The following is a 17,053-nucleotide window of genomic DNA, read 5'->3' on the forward strand; positions in this document are numbered from 1 at the left end:
AAGGCATAAGAACTTTAACTGGAAGATAAGAACAACATAATTCATTCATTTTTAAAGCAAAACATGCAAAATTTACCAACGTATAAAAATAATTAAAAAAAAAAAAAAAACTGAGCTCACGCAGCCGAGTAACAAAGTGGGTATATCTGCATATTTATTTACTTTTGGTGCAACCAAAAAGGTAGGTGCACAACTACATGTTATATCATATGTAAAATTTCAACGTTTTTGAGTCTACTCGTTTTTGATTTATGCGACCTACATACATACCACATACATACGCGCGTACGTACGTTCGGTCCAGACGTCACAAAAAAGAAAATCTGTCCTGAATCCTTTTTGTAACCCGTTTTGGGAAAAAGAGTCCTTTATTCTGTTCTCACCTACAGATGTCAGGCAAAAACATCGTTAATTGTATCCGATAGTAGTCAATATGGGTATTTGCATTGAAATAGGATACCCGAAAATTTTCACGATTGCAACACTTCTTACCAAAATGTAACTTACTTCGTTCGATTTACCTACAACTTACTTCGTACGTAGTTTCGATTGCAACTTAATTCGTTACAAAGAAGTAAAAAACAGAGATAACGAATTTAAGAGAGGTAAATTAAATACTGCTGGCGATTGAGACAATAGTTAGTTCATTTGCTTCTTCTTTGTAACGCAAACGTGAAATTTATTTGAAAGTAAATTGTCAACAAATTTTCGAAGAGGGCATTTTAAAAACTCTTGGCAAATTCAACGGAAAAATTGCATGTGAAAGAAACGATAAGCATGAAACAAACAAAATAAAATGTATGTATGGAAAAGAGGTAGCGCCATCTTCTCTTCTCTACGTATAATTAAAGAAAGTCAAGGTGTGTGTGTGTGATTATGGCAAAGCCTCGAGGGCTATCTGCCTAAGGGGAGGGATGTCTTCGTGGAGAACTTACTAAGGGAAACTGGCTCGTATACACGTTACACACGGGGAAAACCACGAAAACGCCCGTGCAGCCAGCCCGTTCGCGGGATTCGAACCTCGGACCGAACTACCAGTGTTCAGCGACTTTACCGCTCAGCCGCTGGTGGGCTGTATAATTAAAGAAAGAGTCTGTCTGTCTGTGTGTGTGTCTTTCGTTCGCGTTGCGCGTAAGCTAATAGACCCACTGCTACGAAATTTGGCACATAGGTGCATCTAGACAAGAAACCAGTGCACCTCGAAGCGATTTTTTTCGAAATTCGAATTCGAATTTTTTTATTTTATGTTTTGTGACGAAATCGCGTCATTTTGAGACATAATAGGCTATAGCAAAGCGAGATTTTACTCTACACACTCCATTTCCACATCGTCATGAAACGTGGGCTATTTTACGAACTTAAAATAAATTTCGTGTTTCAATAAATCCATTTAATACGAATTTATTTAACAAAGTGAGCTTAACACCTTTTCAACGGGATTTTTTCTAAAAAAGTTTATGTTTGAAAATGTACAGTTTATTTTTCTTTGATTTTTGGACACGTTAAACTTTCATCCTTGCGACTGCTTTTACAAAAAAGAATTTTGGAAAAATGATAATATTTTGTATTTAAAAATTTTTTTTTAAATGAAGCTTCCGAGTACACTTCTCACATCTTTAAAATTGTGATTTTGGCATCAATTTTCTTTCTTATTGTTGTTGATAGATTTTTGATGAAATCGCATCATTTTGAATAGTTTCATTCTTTTAGAAATATGGGTTTCAACAATTTTTCATAGTATTTCTATGTCAGTGTTTTTAAGAGATTAGCATATTTCATTGTCATTTTTTATATATACGTATAATACATTTTTATTGATGTTTTTTATAAAGTTGTTCTGCAGAGTAAAATTGTGCGCGGAATGTTTATTTTTAGTCCAAAGGGATTTGAATCCCGAAGGACTATTAGTTTCGTTTTGGCATTTTGCGTCGGACGGATAAATGTCGGTTCACTTTTCAAACTGTTGCCACAAAATGTTAGAGTCCTGCATTATATTTGAAGAAATTAAATAATGAAAAATCTGCATAAATGTATGTATATTTCTCGTATTGTGATAAAACAACGATACATAGAGTCATCGAATTTTGAATAACGTAATCCTCCAACGAATATGAGCTTGTGGAAGACCAAATTTGAAATTTGAAATTTATTTTATGATCGATTTCCTATTTTTTAAAACTTTGACGAATTTTTTGATTAACAAACTCAAGGATTTCAAAGCGAGCAATAGCAACGTTGTGCAGAAAAAACATTTTTATCTCCAGCGCGTGAGTCTCTGTATCGGAAATTCTAAAGATATGCTCGTTTTAAAACTATTTTGCGATATTGCTGTTGCACTGGATCTTATGGTTTAAGTGCGAGGAACATGATATTTAATAAAGAAAGGTAACACACAAAATGTTAAAAAACGCCTTTTTGGACGTAATTTAAAATCTGAAACATTTCAGATTTTGTTTTTATAAACTTTTTTTTTTTTTTTTAATTTTGAGTTTCTTTCATGTTATTTTTTGCTTATTTCACTGTTTGTAAGATATTGTCTATTATAAAACTAATTCACGAAACTCGATGGATTGCCAGTTGCGACAATAATAAGGAAGAAATCCCTTCTCTTAAGTAGATAGCTCTCGAGTGCTTTGCATTGATTTTAAATGATAATAATGCAGTTCTACAACTAAACCTTAAACTTCTTATGAACTTCGAATATGTGAGTGTTGCAAGAATAGGGATATTCTATTTATTGTAAAAGCAATTACTTCCAACTTTTTACAGCTGACTACATAATGTAGCTGCTTTAGAAACTAGTAACCAGAAAGTTTGTGTTGCCACAAATATTTTTGTTATTTAATCCTCTTTGTGACAAAAATTTTCGTCATGTTTCCACCTTGCGTGCATGATATTTTAAAAATAGCTAATGGTATATACTTGAAATTTAATGGAATTCTTTATATGAGCGCTATTTTCTAACTGAACCAAAAATGTGATGAATATTTTAGTATTAAAAAATTTATGCTCGAAAACATTGCAGATGTTTTTAAATAAAATTCATTTTATAAACTGAACTCCAAATAAAATAAAAATTTAACATGAAATTCTTAGAATTTTAGGTTCAGAGTAGTTTCCAAATGCTATAAAAGCTATATATTAAATATGGAATTAAATGATGCAACAAACTGTTTTAAACTGTGCGCGCAAGGTGGAAACTTGACGAAACATTTTGTCACAAAGCGGATTAAAGAAGAAAAATATTTGTGGCAACACAAACTTTCTGATTAGTATTTCAGAAAGCAGCTATATTATGTAGTCAGCTGTAAAAAGTTGGAAGTAATTGCTTTTAAAATAAATAAGTTATTTAAATTCTAGCAACAGTCACCTATTCGAAGATCTTATGGGTTTTAAGGTGTATGAGTCCTCTTAAAGCACAGCATGGATAGCGAACTCCCTTTTCCTGCCTAAAATAAAGTTGAGCCTGTCGCACACAGTACCGCACATTTGCCTATATTAGGCAGAACGAGTGAATACTTAGTTGGGCATTGCGGTGGAGTTATAAAAGCTTAAAACAGTACTTTACAATACATATTTATTCTGATGCTCTCTCGACCCTACAAAGCTTGGCAAATCCGGAAACAAGCAATAGACTTCTTTTGCATATAAAAAACATTTATAACAAAATAAGAGAGAAAAATGGTACATATTTTCATTGGGTCAAGGCTCATATTGGTGTTACCGGGAATGAGAGGGCGGATATGTAAAAAAGAGGCAGCCCTGGGAGAGGGTGATATTTATGACGCTATTAATGATTCCAGAAGAATTACCTTGAGAAAAATAAAAGCAAGTATAATTGAGAAATGGGCTCGGGAATGGAATGGTTCAAATAAAAATAAGGGTTACTTGAGGATTTTGACCATAAAAAAGAAAAATGGATTTATTTAATAATATAGATACTATTCAAGTTATCACGGATCACGGTAGATTCCCGGCCTATTTAAAACGTTTTAATCTCCAGGGCAATGATCAATGCTTGGCTTGTGGGAAGTACGGAAATGTAGCTCATTTTGTGGAAGAATGTAAACTGACCGAGAGTGTGAGGACGAGATTTGGAAAAATAAATGAACAGAATGTAATTGAAAAAAGAAAATTCTTGAATAGCTAGGCAACAGAAATTATGAGGATTGTGAATGAAAACAAGACTATCATAGGAATAGGACATTAAATATTTTAATATTTTAATCTTTTTTGTTTGTTTGTCTGCGTCGGGTGTGCTGCGTTAACCACGAGGCCGATTATTGTCGGCCAGGAGGGTTGCAGCATACTCGTAAACTAAATTAAACTTAGTTGGGGAGACTGTAGAGTAATGCCTAATGAATGTAGAAGCTTTAAAACTGAAAAGCAAGTTTATTTAGTATGAAGCAAAGGCAAAGTCCTGAGAAGATTCAAATAACATTCTTATTTAACGCTCGAAAGCAACAGAAAGCACCACTTGTGCTACATATGAACCTCCGCTACTTGCGGTATTTAACGTAACATTAAATTGAAAATTACATAATGCAGTCTGAGACTACACGCTTAAGATAGCTCAGGTAATGAACGGCGCGTATTTTAAAAGTCGGCTACCACGATGGCTAAAGCCGCAATCAAATTTTGGCAGAGCTGGCGGCAGTACGTAACTGCAACGCGGAGGCTCCCTGAAGCTTTTCAAACCTTCGGCTTCAATATAAAACAATTCCTTTTTATTCTGACGAGGAATGCGGAAAAATTTAAATCATAACAATTGGTTGCTTAACGTAAAATCCTACACCTTTAGAGTTTATTTTCCTCAGCAAGAAATTTGAAAAATTAGAAATCTCCTCGTCGGGATTCCAATTGCGGATCTTCCGGTTGCTAGCCGGATGTACTACCATGAAGCCACGAACACAGAGAATGAAATGATTTCTTACATTTTCGCCAACTTTATAGGCAAACCGGGGAGAGCCCGAGACCCAGTTGACCAAATGGTGAGGCGTTATCATCCATCTAGGGTCGGTGAAACCGATGATGTTAGAAGTTAATGAGGCATCTGGCAACATATTTTAGAGCTGACAGGGCCAAAAAATCTAGGTCCACCAGATTTGAGTTCGGATGCCATGGACAGATATTAGACCCTTTTAAGATCAGGAAACATTAGATATAAGCAATGTCCTTGTCAGGATTCAAACGAAGAATTTTCCACACTGTACTCACACCATAAATGCACACAACGGGAAAGGACGCGAGATGCGATAAATCTTTATATTCTCATTTCCTTAAACAAGAATGGAAAAAGCCAGAAACATATTCGACCAAATAACAAATAATACTCCACTACACCGCACGTCACAGAAGAGGCATTAGATCATCCATACTCAATCTACAGACCACATACAGCCCAGCGAACACACGTGTATGGGCCGAAACGATATTTATGTACAGTTTTCGAAGCTTTCCACATACCGCTACTGTAGAATTTTATATTTCTTAAACGCATGTTTAAAACTCTAGCTTTGCATATCTAATGGCAAGAATTTTGTGACGCTGCTATTATAATACTAACAGCTATTACAATACAAATAGCTACTATTGCAATACTAACAGCTATTACAATACTAATAGCTACTATTACAATACTGACAGCTGCTGAATGTACGAAAAGTACATGAAAGACCCGAACTGTTTTATTAGTGTAATTACGTTTTCGATTATAGTAAACGTCGTTTCATGTGATCGCGGGTAATATCATCATTCGGATACTGTCATCCCAACCGCCTCTTCGTTTGTATACGAAAATAAGAAAAATGCATTGCTTACTGGGATCAATGGTTCGGTTAGTACGATCAAATATTACAGAATTATTTTTTCAAACTGAAGTGAAGTTGTCAAATACGATTAAAATAGATTACAAAAATTTCCACGCGACAGACAAATGTCCCCAAATAAGGAATTAGATGACCTAACAGCTTGGTTTGGATTTTAATAAACCATTTAAAATTAAGCAAAAGAAGCAACCTTAGTTTGACATTGATTTTTGTGAGCTTTCAGACTGAAGTCTCTTTTCTTCAGGAGCAGAAAAAAAACTTTTAGTAGAATTTTCCTCCCTTTTCCTTCTTCCTTGGGGGGAACCATGAAAACATCTAATAAAAGGTTGCTTTTTTTCGTTTTTCATTTCTTTTAAGCCCAAAGCGGCGATTTGCACAGAAGGGCTATTGATTTCGTTTGGCATTTTGCCTTGATTCACTTTTTAAACTGTTGCCACCGAATATTAGAGCCCTTTATTATATTTAAAGAAATTAAATAATGAAGAAACTGCGTAAATGTATGTATTTTTCTCGCACTGTGATAAAACAACGGTACCTAGAGCCATCCAGTTCTGAATAACGTACGTCTCCACCCGAATACTGGCATCTGGAAGCCCGAATTTGTTTTATTATTTATTTCATATTTTGTAAAGCATTTATGAGTTTTTGATTAAGAAACTCAACGATTTCAAAGAGAGTAATGGCAACATTGTAAGGAAAAATTTTTATCTCCAGCGCGTGAGACTGTGTATCGGAAATTCTAAAGATATGCTGTTTTTAAATATTTTGTGATATTGCTATTGAATTGAATTTTATGTGCTTTTAAGTATGAAGAACATGTTATTGAAATAAGTAAAGGTAACACACAAAACGTTAAAAAAACGCCTGAGCATAATATAAAATCTGTTTAATTTCAGTTAAATAAAAAAGCTTTCAGATTTTTTTTTAACTGAAATAACTAACCCAAGATATGTTTCTTAAATTTAGAAAAATCTGACAACAGTCGAAATGAACTGATGACGAAAGTATAATTTCTAGCTAGGAGTCTTAAGAAGGGATACGCCGCCTAATTTTGCGCCGCAACGAAAAAGATCCAACACGAGTTGTTTCAGAGAGCAGCTGCAAAAAACGTTATTCATTTTTGCTTTCAGGTTTGGCGGAGGAGATATAGACAATACAAATTACTAGTATTTGGAGACGAAATTAGATCTGGAGTCATCGAAAATACCGACTTCCAACTCTATTCCCTGTCGTTCATGGCGTAGGAATGATGGCGCATCTAGTATCATTCTGTTTGATGCGTGTTCAGCTAATGAAAAAAAAACTAATAAATAAAGGTTTAACCTTTGCCCATACCATTCATGTGGGAAAGTTATTCGAAAACAGAATGAAAGAGGTTCATTACAGTAGAGGATGCTTGGTTTGTGATCACGTTTGTCCACCACCATTTTGATAACATTAAAGGAATGAGAAAAAATGCTTTTCAAAACAGCCACGGAAATTTATCTTAAATATAACTAGAAACATTTCGATAAGCAAAAAGTCTTTAGTCTGAAAATGTTAGGCTAAAGTTCCTTTATGAACTGTTTATATTCATGATGTTTATGGATGTTACCGTCACTGACATCCATAAGTTTTAGCATTTTTCGTTGATTCACTACAGCCCACCAGCGGCCGAGCGGTAAAGTCGCTGAACACTGGTAGTTCGGTCCGAGTTTCGAATCCCGCGAACGGGCTGGCTGCATGGGCGTTTTCGTGGTTTTCCCCATGTGTAACGTGTATACGAGCCAGTTTCTCTTAGAAAACCCTCCACGAAGGCATCCCTCCTTTTAGGCAGATAGCCCTCGAGGCTTTGCCTTAATCACACACACATACGTTGATTCACTACAAGCGTTGTTTCACTTTTCAAATTCTTGCCACCAAATATTATCGTTCTGTATTATATTTAAAGAAATTAAACAGTGAAGAATCTGCATAAATGTATGTATGTTTCTCGCATTGTGATAAAACAATGGTACCTGAAGCCATCCAATTTTGAAGAACGTAATCCTCCTGCGAATATGGGCATCTGGAAGCTCAAATTTGGAGTTTGTTTTATTATCGATTTCATATTTTGTAAAACTTTAACAAACTCAAGGGCTTAAAAAGTGGCCAGTGGCAACGTTGTACACACACACACACACACACACACACACACACACACAAAAAAAAAAAAAAAAAAAAAAAAAAAAAAAAACTTTTATCTCCAGCGCGCCAGGCCGTGTATAGGAAATTCTTAAGATAAGCTCATTTTATAATTATTTTGCGATATTGCTCTTGAACTGAATTTTATGTTTTGAGTGCGAAGAACACGATATTTAACAAATAAAGGTAACACACAAAACATTTAAAAAAGACCTCTTTGGACATAATTTAAAATATGAAATCTTTCAGAATCCCTCCCCCTATTAAAATCCGGCCTAGCGTTAAATTCTAACAACTCATCTTTATTAAGCCCACTTTAGATCCACTATTTGGATACATGTCTTTGTCATTTAGCAATTTCTGTATTTTATATTTATTTCATGATTTTAACTTTTATTTGGTTACTTGTTTAATTCGGTTTAAAAAATCGATGTTTTGATCCCATTAACAGAATTGTTGATCACAATAAGCGATGTAGTTTTTTATTGTGTGTTACCTGTTTTCGTATAAAAATGGAAAGGACGTCGACAATTCGATAACAATATCCGAATAAGATTAACCGCAATCACGTAAAGCGGCGACTACTGTATTTTTGTTCCGGAGGAAACAGTATAATAATTATTATGCAAAAATTCTTGCATGTCTAGTTTTTATCACCTCAAATGTGTCACAAACTCTGTAAAATACGACAAGTTACAGAAATAAATAAGTGACAAATTAATTAAAAAAGAAGTAAAAGTCTGAAAGCTTTGAGATTTTACATTACGCCCAAAGGGGGGGGTAACTTTTTGTGTATTACCTTTAGTTATTAAATTTCATGTTCTCCACTCTAAAACCATAAAATTCAATTCAACAGCAATATCGCAAAATATTTAAAAGAGCATTAAAATTTCCGATACACAGTCTCCCGCGCTGGAGATACCCCCCCCCGTACAGTGTTGCCATGGCTTGGTTTGAAATTGTTGAGTTTCTCAATCAAAAACTCGTACTTTACAAAATATGAAATAGGTAATAAAACAAATTCAAAATTCGGGCTTCCAGATGCCCATATTCGAGTGGAGACGTTCGTTATTCAGAATTGGATGGCTCTATGTACCGTTGTTTCATCATAATGGGAGAAACATATATACATTGATGCAGATTCTTCATTAATTAATTTCTTTAAATATGATACTAATGTTTGGTGGCAGCAATTTAAAAAGTGACTACCCGTTTATAGTGAATCAACGCAATATACCAAAACGTAATTAATACCCCTTCTGGGCTAACGCCCTTTGGAATAAAAAGAAAAGAAGAGGAATCGGAATGTTCTTAATCTCACTAGCAACCTACGGTATAATACTATTAATTAATGTAATTGTTTATAAAATCTTTCGTAAAGCTATGTTACCCTACAAACATACAACAATATTAAAAAAATCAAAGTTCTGTAAAACTATTTCTTTCAGCCCATTTCTGTGAATTTTTCTCTCTTTGAGGCTGGTTAGTAAAATAACAGTCTAAAAGTCTTAGCAGATCAAAGCACACCACGTAAGAGTTATCTGCCTAAACGGAGCGATGCCTTAGTGGCACATTTTCTGAAGAAATCTGGCTCATGAGAAAACTATGAAAACATTATACAACCCATTCGCCAGGAATTCAACTCTGGTCGAATTACCAGATTTAAAAGATCTCATCCACTCGAGAAATTTTATGAACAGATTGGCACTTTGTAAGGTAAGATCAGTAACTGAAAAATCAGCATTACATTTCTTAATATTTACCTTGGCTTTGAATCTAACAAATTCTGGCAAGTGACTTGTGGACTATGAACCACTTGGAGGAAATCATGGCTAGACTGTGCTGCAGGCAGACTGCAAGTCTTGTCTGTGATTATTTCATATATAAAACCTATTGTTGCGTGCGTACGGGTACGTTATGAAATGAATGCACAAGTCCGATGAAAAATGAACAAAAATTTATTATTATCACAACAAAAATGCTTAAATTTTCTCAAATTATCATGCAGTATTACAATATCTCACAGTAGTTATCTTTTAACTACTCAAATGTCCAATAGAACTGAATTCCAAAACAGCTAAAGAAAGCTAATCCGCGAATTCGCTACAGTCAACAAGAGCAGTTTTCTAAACAACAAGCTAAGTAATTACCACGAACTGAGAGGTTTTCCTCCTTTTATAAGATTTTTAAATCGCGTGTGAGAATTTTCTGGTACTTTCTCGAAATCAAAAAGACATTTATTTATTTAATGTTAAATGCACGTGTTCTTGTATTTTCAATTTTTCCGGCTTAGCTTTCTTTTAATATTCGTCACGCGCTGCACTGCGCGGGAAATAAAACCATTTAATTTATAATTGAACTAACATTAGCTTTTTAGATACCAAATTCGTAAGACTGCCCCCTTCCCAAGGACTGCACGTCCCGGGCAGTACAATCCCTGGACAGGAAGCTAAACTTACAACTGTGGCATAAATGCATTAATAAGCATTACATTACAATACTAAACAACATGAACAATAAATACAATAAATAAAACAAATCAAATGCTATCAAATACAAATCAAATACTAAATACAAATCAAATCAAAAACACATCTAAAAACAAAAAGGACCATGGTCTTATACTATTTACAATTATTTACATTACGTACTATGGCCATAGTAATGAGCTAACCTGTCGTAATGAACTACTTTAGGTTTAGAGTTCGAAGACTTACGAATCCGAACCACGACGTCATTCAGCCTGTTTAGGACCGTGTACGGACAGTACCTCCTATATACGAAGCCAAGCCTCTAGGGTTGCTTGAACGGTCTGACGTCATCTAAGTCGTCATTCCTACCATCTTCCTCGCGGCAAAGAATGAAAGAATATACTTCGGTGTCGTAGCGTAGTGAACTGACTGTTGTTTGAAAGTGTAGTGTGCTCTAATAGAACATTTTTCATTTAAATTTATTTATTTTTTATTATGCCACATAAATGCTGTGTTGCAACATGCAAAGGAAATTATAAGAATGGCCCGAAGGTGGCTGTATTTAGTTTTCCTACGGAAGAACAACTGAGAAAACAATGGATTTGGAACTGCAAACGAAAAGATGGATTCAAGCCTACGAAACATTCAAAGGTAAGCATGCATTTCATTTTTAAATTAGAAAATTCCTGAAAGATTAATGTCATTGAAAGAAACATGACTTGAAAATGCGAAAACAAAAAATTCTCAATGCAAGGGAAATAATTTACTAAAGTTCCATTGTATTCAACCATAGAAAATAAAACGAAGTTTTAATTACTTTCTATACAAGCATAGTTATATATTTATTTACTAGGCAGAAATTTCTCTTATCCCATTATGAATGAGTATTATTAATGAATTCTTTCAGTAATTTATATTTTCGGCGTCGGGATCTTTATAACACGCACATTGATTTGGGATTGATTAATCTTTCAGGAATTTATGTTATACAGAGCTTATACTGAATTTTAAAGTGATTATAAAATGGACCCTTTTCTCAATAACTAGTCAATAGAAAATCCACCAACCTTATAAAGTTCATATTATAACTTTAAGTAGATAAATATAAAATGCTTCAAGTCGTAATTTTAAAGCCGTTAATTTAAAGTTGTTTTAGATATAAGTATTTAACTGTTTGGGTATACTATTTCTTTTGATTTAGATAAGTCTCGTTTCACCTATTTTATTTTTATTTTTTTTCTTTTTAAAACTGAATGTATGCAATGCCCCTTTATTATATGCTAGGAGCATTTGAGAATGCATTTTGCTCGTAACTCATGTGAACAGGAAATTAATGCTAATTATGCAATGTTCTAAACTTTATTAATTCTAAAATCCTTAAAAAAATTATGAAATATATGTAAAAGAAAACAATCGTATAAATGGACTAGTTTTGACAGTAATTATTTTAATTTCTGGAATAAGTTACAAGGTGTTTAAATTAAACTGTCTTGTTCAAATAATATTGCCTAAGATTGTAAGCTTACTAGTTTTCACTACATGTTAGCATAAATCCTAATTAGCCTATTAAATTGTTTCATGCACACACACATCTATAAAAGTACGAGTTTCTTATGCCAATAACACCTACCTTGTTACAGTGGTTCACTTGCTACTGGCAGTAAGTTCTTGTGGGCTTGAAATTTACATTAATTTCTTATCTAAAAACACTTATATAAGGGGTTTTGTTTATTTATACTTGTTGCAGTGGAATATGAAAATGTTTCATTGTATTAATAAGTTATATAACTTTTAAAATTTTTGAAAAAAGTTAAGAAAATTATATGGAAAATAAGCAATCTAGTGAGCCTTCCACAGTAATATAATGTCAAACACGATTGATGAATGTGAATATTTCACTCCAAAATTACATAAGAATAGCCTAAAATATTTAATTACTGCAAATAAACTGTTAAATATACAAATTCTTGTTTTTTTCTTTGTGTATCATATTTTAGCACTTATACATGTTTTCAATAATTCAAGAAAAATGAATTTTTTTAATGACTAATGATGTTTTATGCTCTTAAATATAAACATTCATAGGCACACAAGTAAATTTGTACTTCTGGTTGTGAAATATCATTTGTAAAAATCATTTATCATTATATTTAGTCATATATCATTTGTAAAAATGTTTAGAAAAAGAGCCAGTAACTTTATATTTGAATGGTACGAATGAATGTGGTTAATCTTATTCTTATCCATCAACTGATGGTTAATCTTATTCTTTTTATAATTGTATTATCACCATTTTGAATGTAATTCCATAACCAAGTGTTGTTTTCAAATAACTGAAGAAAGAAATATTTAGGATGTAGCAATTATATATACATGAGCAATTGTATGTTACCTGAGGATGTATCAATTAAATATTACTTATGTTATATGCATTTGACATATGACAACAAACATGTGCTAATTATTTGCACTTTTCAAAACTTTTTGACAGCATCCATGGCTCTTTTTAGCCCAAAAGAGTTAGTTTTGTTTTAAGATTTTGCATTATTCACTCTAAATGGCTGCATCACTTTTTTGCGTTGTGCACTTTAAATGGCTATATCTCTTCAAATTGTTACCATCCAAACATTATCGCCCTGTATTATTTTTAAAGAAATTAAATGATGAACGTTTTCCACAATGGTAACCCTTCCCTTAAGCAGATAGCTCTTGAGTGCTTTGCCATGATTAAATAAAAATACATTAAAACCCTTATTAGACTGTGCATGTATTTAAAGGATGGCGAATGCTTAAGATTTTATAATTGTTTAACCTTTTGATGCATGTTTATTTATTTGTTCTTTTTCATATTAAAAGGTGTGTGAACTTCACTTCAAGCAAGAGGATGTTCTGAGGCAAACTGAATTCTTTGATGAGAAAACTGGAAATAAGATCATTATACCATTGTCATATCCTCGTTTAAAGAATGGTGCAATTCCAAGTCTGTTTCCTGATGGTCCGAGTCATCTTAGTTCCAGTGTTTCATCAAGGGAATCACCAGAGCATAAAAGACTCAAAAGAGAACAAGATGCACTCGAAAATCCTTAGCCTGTAGCTTAGCTGAAAAGGAAGAGTATGAACGAAAACAAATGTTTTATAATTTAGATGAACTAAAAATTTGTTTTAATACTGTGAATTTACCAGATAACTGGATAGTTATACACAGGCCTATACATACTATGATTCTTAATATTTCTAATGACAATCATCCAAGAATTCTAAAATCATTATTTATTGATTGTAATTTGAATATATCTGTAGCAATTAGAAATATACCTATTAAATCACTGAAGCAATATGTAATCCCATCAAAAATTAACAACCTTAAAGATCTTTTAAGTATTTTAGAGAAATTAGACCTATTTGCCTCAAATGATTCATCTGAAGACAGTATTCAAAATTATTTACAAATTGTAAATGAATTAATGACAATTTTAAAAGAGAAAATTCCACATAAAAACAATGAAATAAATTTTTTCGTTGAGCAACTATCAAACTTGAATTCAGAAAAACAACAATATAGGTATTCTGCAGACTTTCTAATATTTTCCACTTTACTTCACACAATTTCACCACATGCATATAATTTTATTCGAAATTCAGAAAATATTATTATGCCTCATCCACAGACCATTCAGAAAATTTTTTCAGATTTTAATATATATCCAATAAATGAACAATACACAACCAAAAGTTCCTAAGCTACATAAAATTTAAATTTCAAGAACTATCAGAAAAAGATCTGCTTGTTATTTTAATGATTGATGAAATTCATCTAAATCAAGCATTTGATTATAAAGGTGGTAATTTGTGTGGAATGGCATATAATTGCAAAAATGCTGCGTCTAGTGCATATGTTTTCATGATTCGCAGCCTATTATCTGTTTATAAGGATGTTGGACATATTTTGCCGGTGAAAACACTTAGTGCGGATAATTTGTATATTTATATTAAAAAAATTGTTGTGGGATAGAAAATATTGGGTTTAAAATTATTGCTATTGTCACTGACAATAATTCGATTAATAAAAAGGCTGTCGTCTCTGTTTTCCGAACAACCTAAAGTTAGTATTGTTTATCAAAACCCTGTTGACAAATCTAGGCCAATGTTTTTTATTATTGATACAGTGCATATTTTAAAATGCATTAGAAATAACTGGATAAATCAAAAAAATAATAATCAGAGTATGTTTTTCCCAAGTTTTGATGATGCTTCACATATTGAAACTGCATCTTTTTCTTGTATTAAAAAATTACATGAATCTGAAACTGGTAAGTTATTAAAGTATGCTTATGGTCTGACAATAAAAGCTCTATACCCAACTAACTTAGAAAAACAAAGTGTAAAGCTTGCATTGCAGATTTTTAATGATAATGTTGTTGAAGCATTATCTGGAAACTTTATTAAAATAATAAACACATGGTGGTCAATTGTAAATGTGAAATCTATTTTTAAAGGGGTTCATAAAAATAATGTATTTGAAACACCTTTCACTGTGGCAGAAAATGATGAAAAATATGTTTTTATGAATAACTTTTTGAATTGGCTAGATAGTTGGAAAAATTTGAATTTAACCTCTGGTTGCCTAACCAAAGAAACTCACTTTGCAGTATACCATACAACGTATGCTTTAATTGAGATATCAAGGTATTGTATAAATGAGTTGGGTTTTAAATACCTTTTACTTGGAAAAATACAAACAGATATGTTAGAGGCTAGATTTGGTAAGTACAGGCAACTGGCTGGAGCTCACCATAATATTTCTATCAGACAGGTTTATGAAATAGAGGGTAAATTAAGACTTCAGAGTACATTACCAACCCTAATAAATTCTTCAAAATTTGGAAATATTCCTCTTCATGTATCTGATTTTAAAGACACTGAAGAACAAACTTTTGATGACATGATGTACAAACATTCATAGATGAAATAACAGTTGAAGATAGTGATATACACAACATAAAATTGGATGTACCTATTTTGACTTATATAGCTGGATATTGCTGTTATAGTATGCTAAAAAAGTTAAAATGTGATGTATGTAAATCCAATATTACTATTGATAAGGAGTTAGCTTTAGAAAACGATGAAAATATTCATTCATGGATTAAGGTTTTTGATAGAGGTCTTATGTATCCTCATCCTGATATTTTACATGCTGTTACATACAATTTTATTGTTGTTAAGAAACTTATTTCAGATGAATATGAGCAAAAATTTTTATTTTCGGCAAATCCACGAGTTACAGTGTGTAAAATTACTCTAAATTTACTTCATGAAAAATTTTTTTTAGAGTTGAATGACTGTCCTAAACTTCATGACCCTCAAATTATTTTGAAAAACATCATACAAGCATCAACGAATATTTTTCTAAATAATTACTGCAAAAAGTTGAATGATAATCTTTTAAGTAACAATTTAAATAAGCAACGGAAATTGAAAACATTAAAAAAATAATTTATGCATACAGCAGAAATGACATATACTATGTTTATAAGTTAGTAAACTTTATAAAATAAGATAGTGACACTAATCTATTGTTTCTTATTATCTTCAGACTTAACTTGTAATTCATTTTATTTAAATGAATATTTTTTGCAGAATGTAGATAGTATGTTAAATAAAAAAATAGTGCTTTTTCTATTTGTGTTGTGAAATCTTTACCAACTCTTTCAAAATGCATGCACACACACACACAAAAAAAAAGCATTTGTAATAGTTAACTAATTATGACAGTAAAGTGCTAAAGTTGTTAAGTCTCTTATATAATATCATTTTGTGCAAAATAGGTGTATTTATTGTAAACTAGAGAAATATTGATTTTTGAAGATAAAATACTTTGCCAATTAATATTAATATTGTTTAGATTTTGAAATCAGTATCTTGCAATTTTTAATGTTATTTTAATTGAAGCAGACATGTTTATTACATTAATTTTACACTGTAAGAAGAAAATAAATACAATTTGGTTTTACCTACAATTACATATGAGTCATTTTTATAGATATTCATGCATTTTTATGGAGGAAATTCACTGTATTCTTATACAATATTTTCATTGTAATACATGCTAAATTCTGTCAAAACTAAAATTAAATACTTTGGAATTAAAATTTCTAATGATGTGGTTGTACATATACAGGGGAAAACTTATCAAAAATAAATTGAGTAAAAAAATATTTTTAATCCTTCTCAGCTGTAAGGCTTCATGCAGTTATACTAAACTATTTTGATATTAAAAAGACTTAACTGTAATAAAAAATAAGTAGCATCAAGTTACATAAATAAATAGTCATCCCACCCTTTTTCCCACTGTAGTATGCAATGCCATTTCCTATTACTTCCAGTTATAAATTTACTAGTACAAAAAATTCAGGCCAAAAAAAATAAATAAAATCCTTTTTATATGTTTTGCATCCTAATTGTGTTGCTTTCCTTTAATAAAAATCTGAATTATTTTGAAAATTTTAAATCTTACTTTACATCTTAACAATCAGGCTATATTTATTTTCATTTCTAATAGGAAAATACATAAAACTTGTTATTCTTTCA

At 32.0% G+C, this 17,053-nt stretch overlaps 1 protein-coding gene across 1 annotated transcript; it reads left to right on the plus strand.

Moving 5' to 3' along the window:
• Positions 1 to 10,777: 10,777 nt before the first annotated feature.
• Positions 10,778 to 14,161, plus strand: LOC146997880 (THAP domain-containing protein 2-like). The gene is made up of 2 exons (XM_085814314.1): positions 10,778 to 11,113; positions 13,319 to 14,161. Exons 1-2 carry the CDS (start codon positions 10,958 to 10,960, stop codon positions 13,547 to 13,549), a joined length of 387 nt encoding a protein of 128 aa, XP_085670440.1. The 5' UTR covers positions 10,778 to 10,957; the 3' UTR covers positions 13,550 to 14,161.
• Positions 14,162 to 17,053: the final 2,892 nt, after the last annotated feature.

The sequence above is a fragment of the Stegodyphus dumicola genome, chromosome 4 (assembly GCF_044657685.1).
Source record: "Stegodyphus dumicola isolate Sdum_Otavi_A_Nest chromosome 4, ASM4465768v1".
NCBI lineage: Eukaryota > Metazoa > Arthropoda > Arachnida > Araneae > Eresidae > Stegodyphus > Stegodyphus dumicola.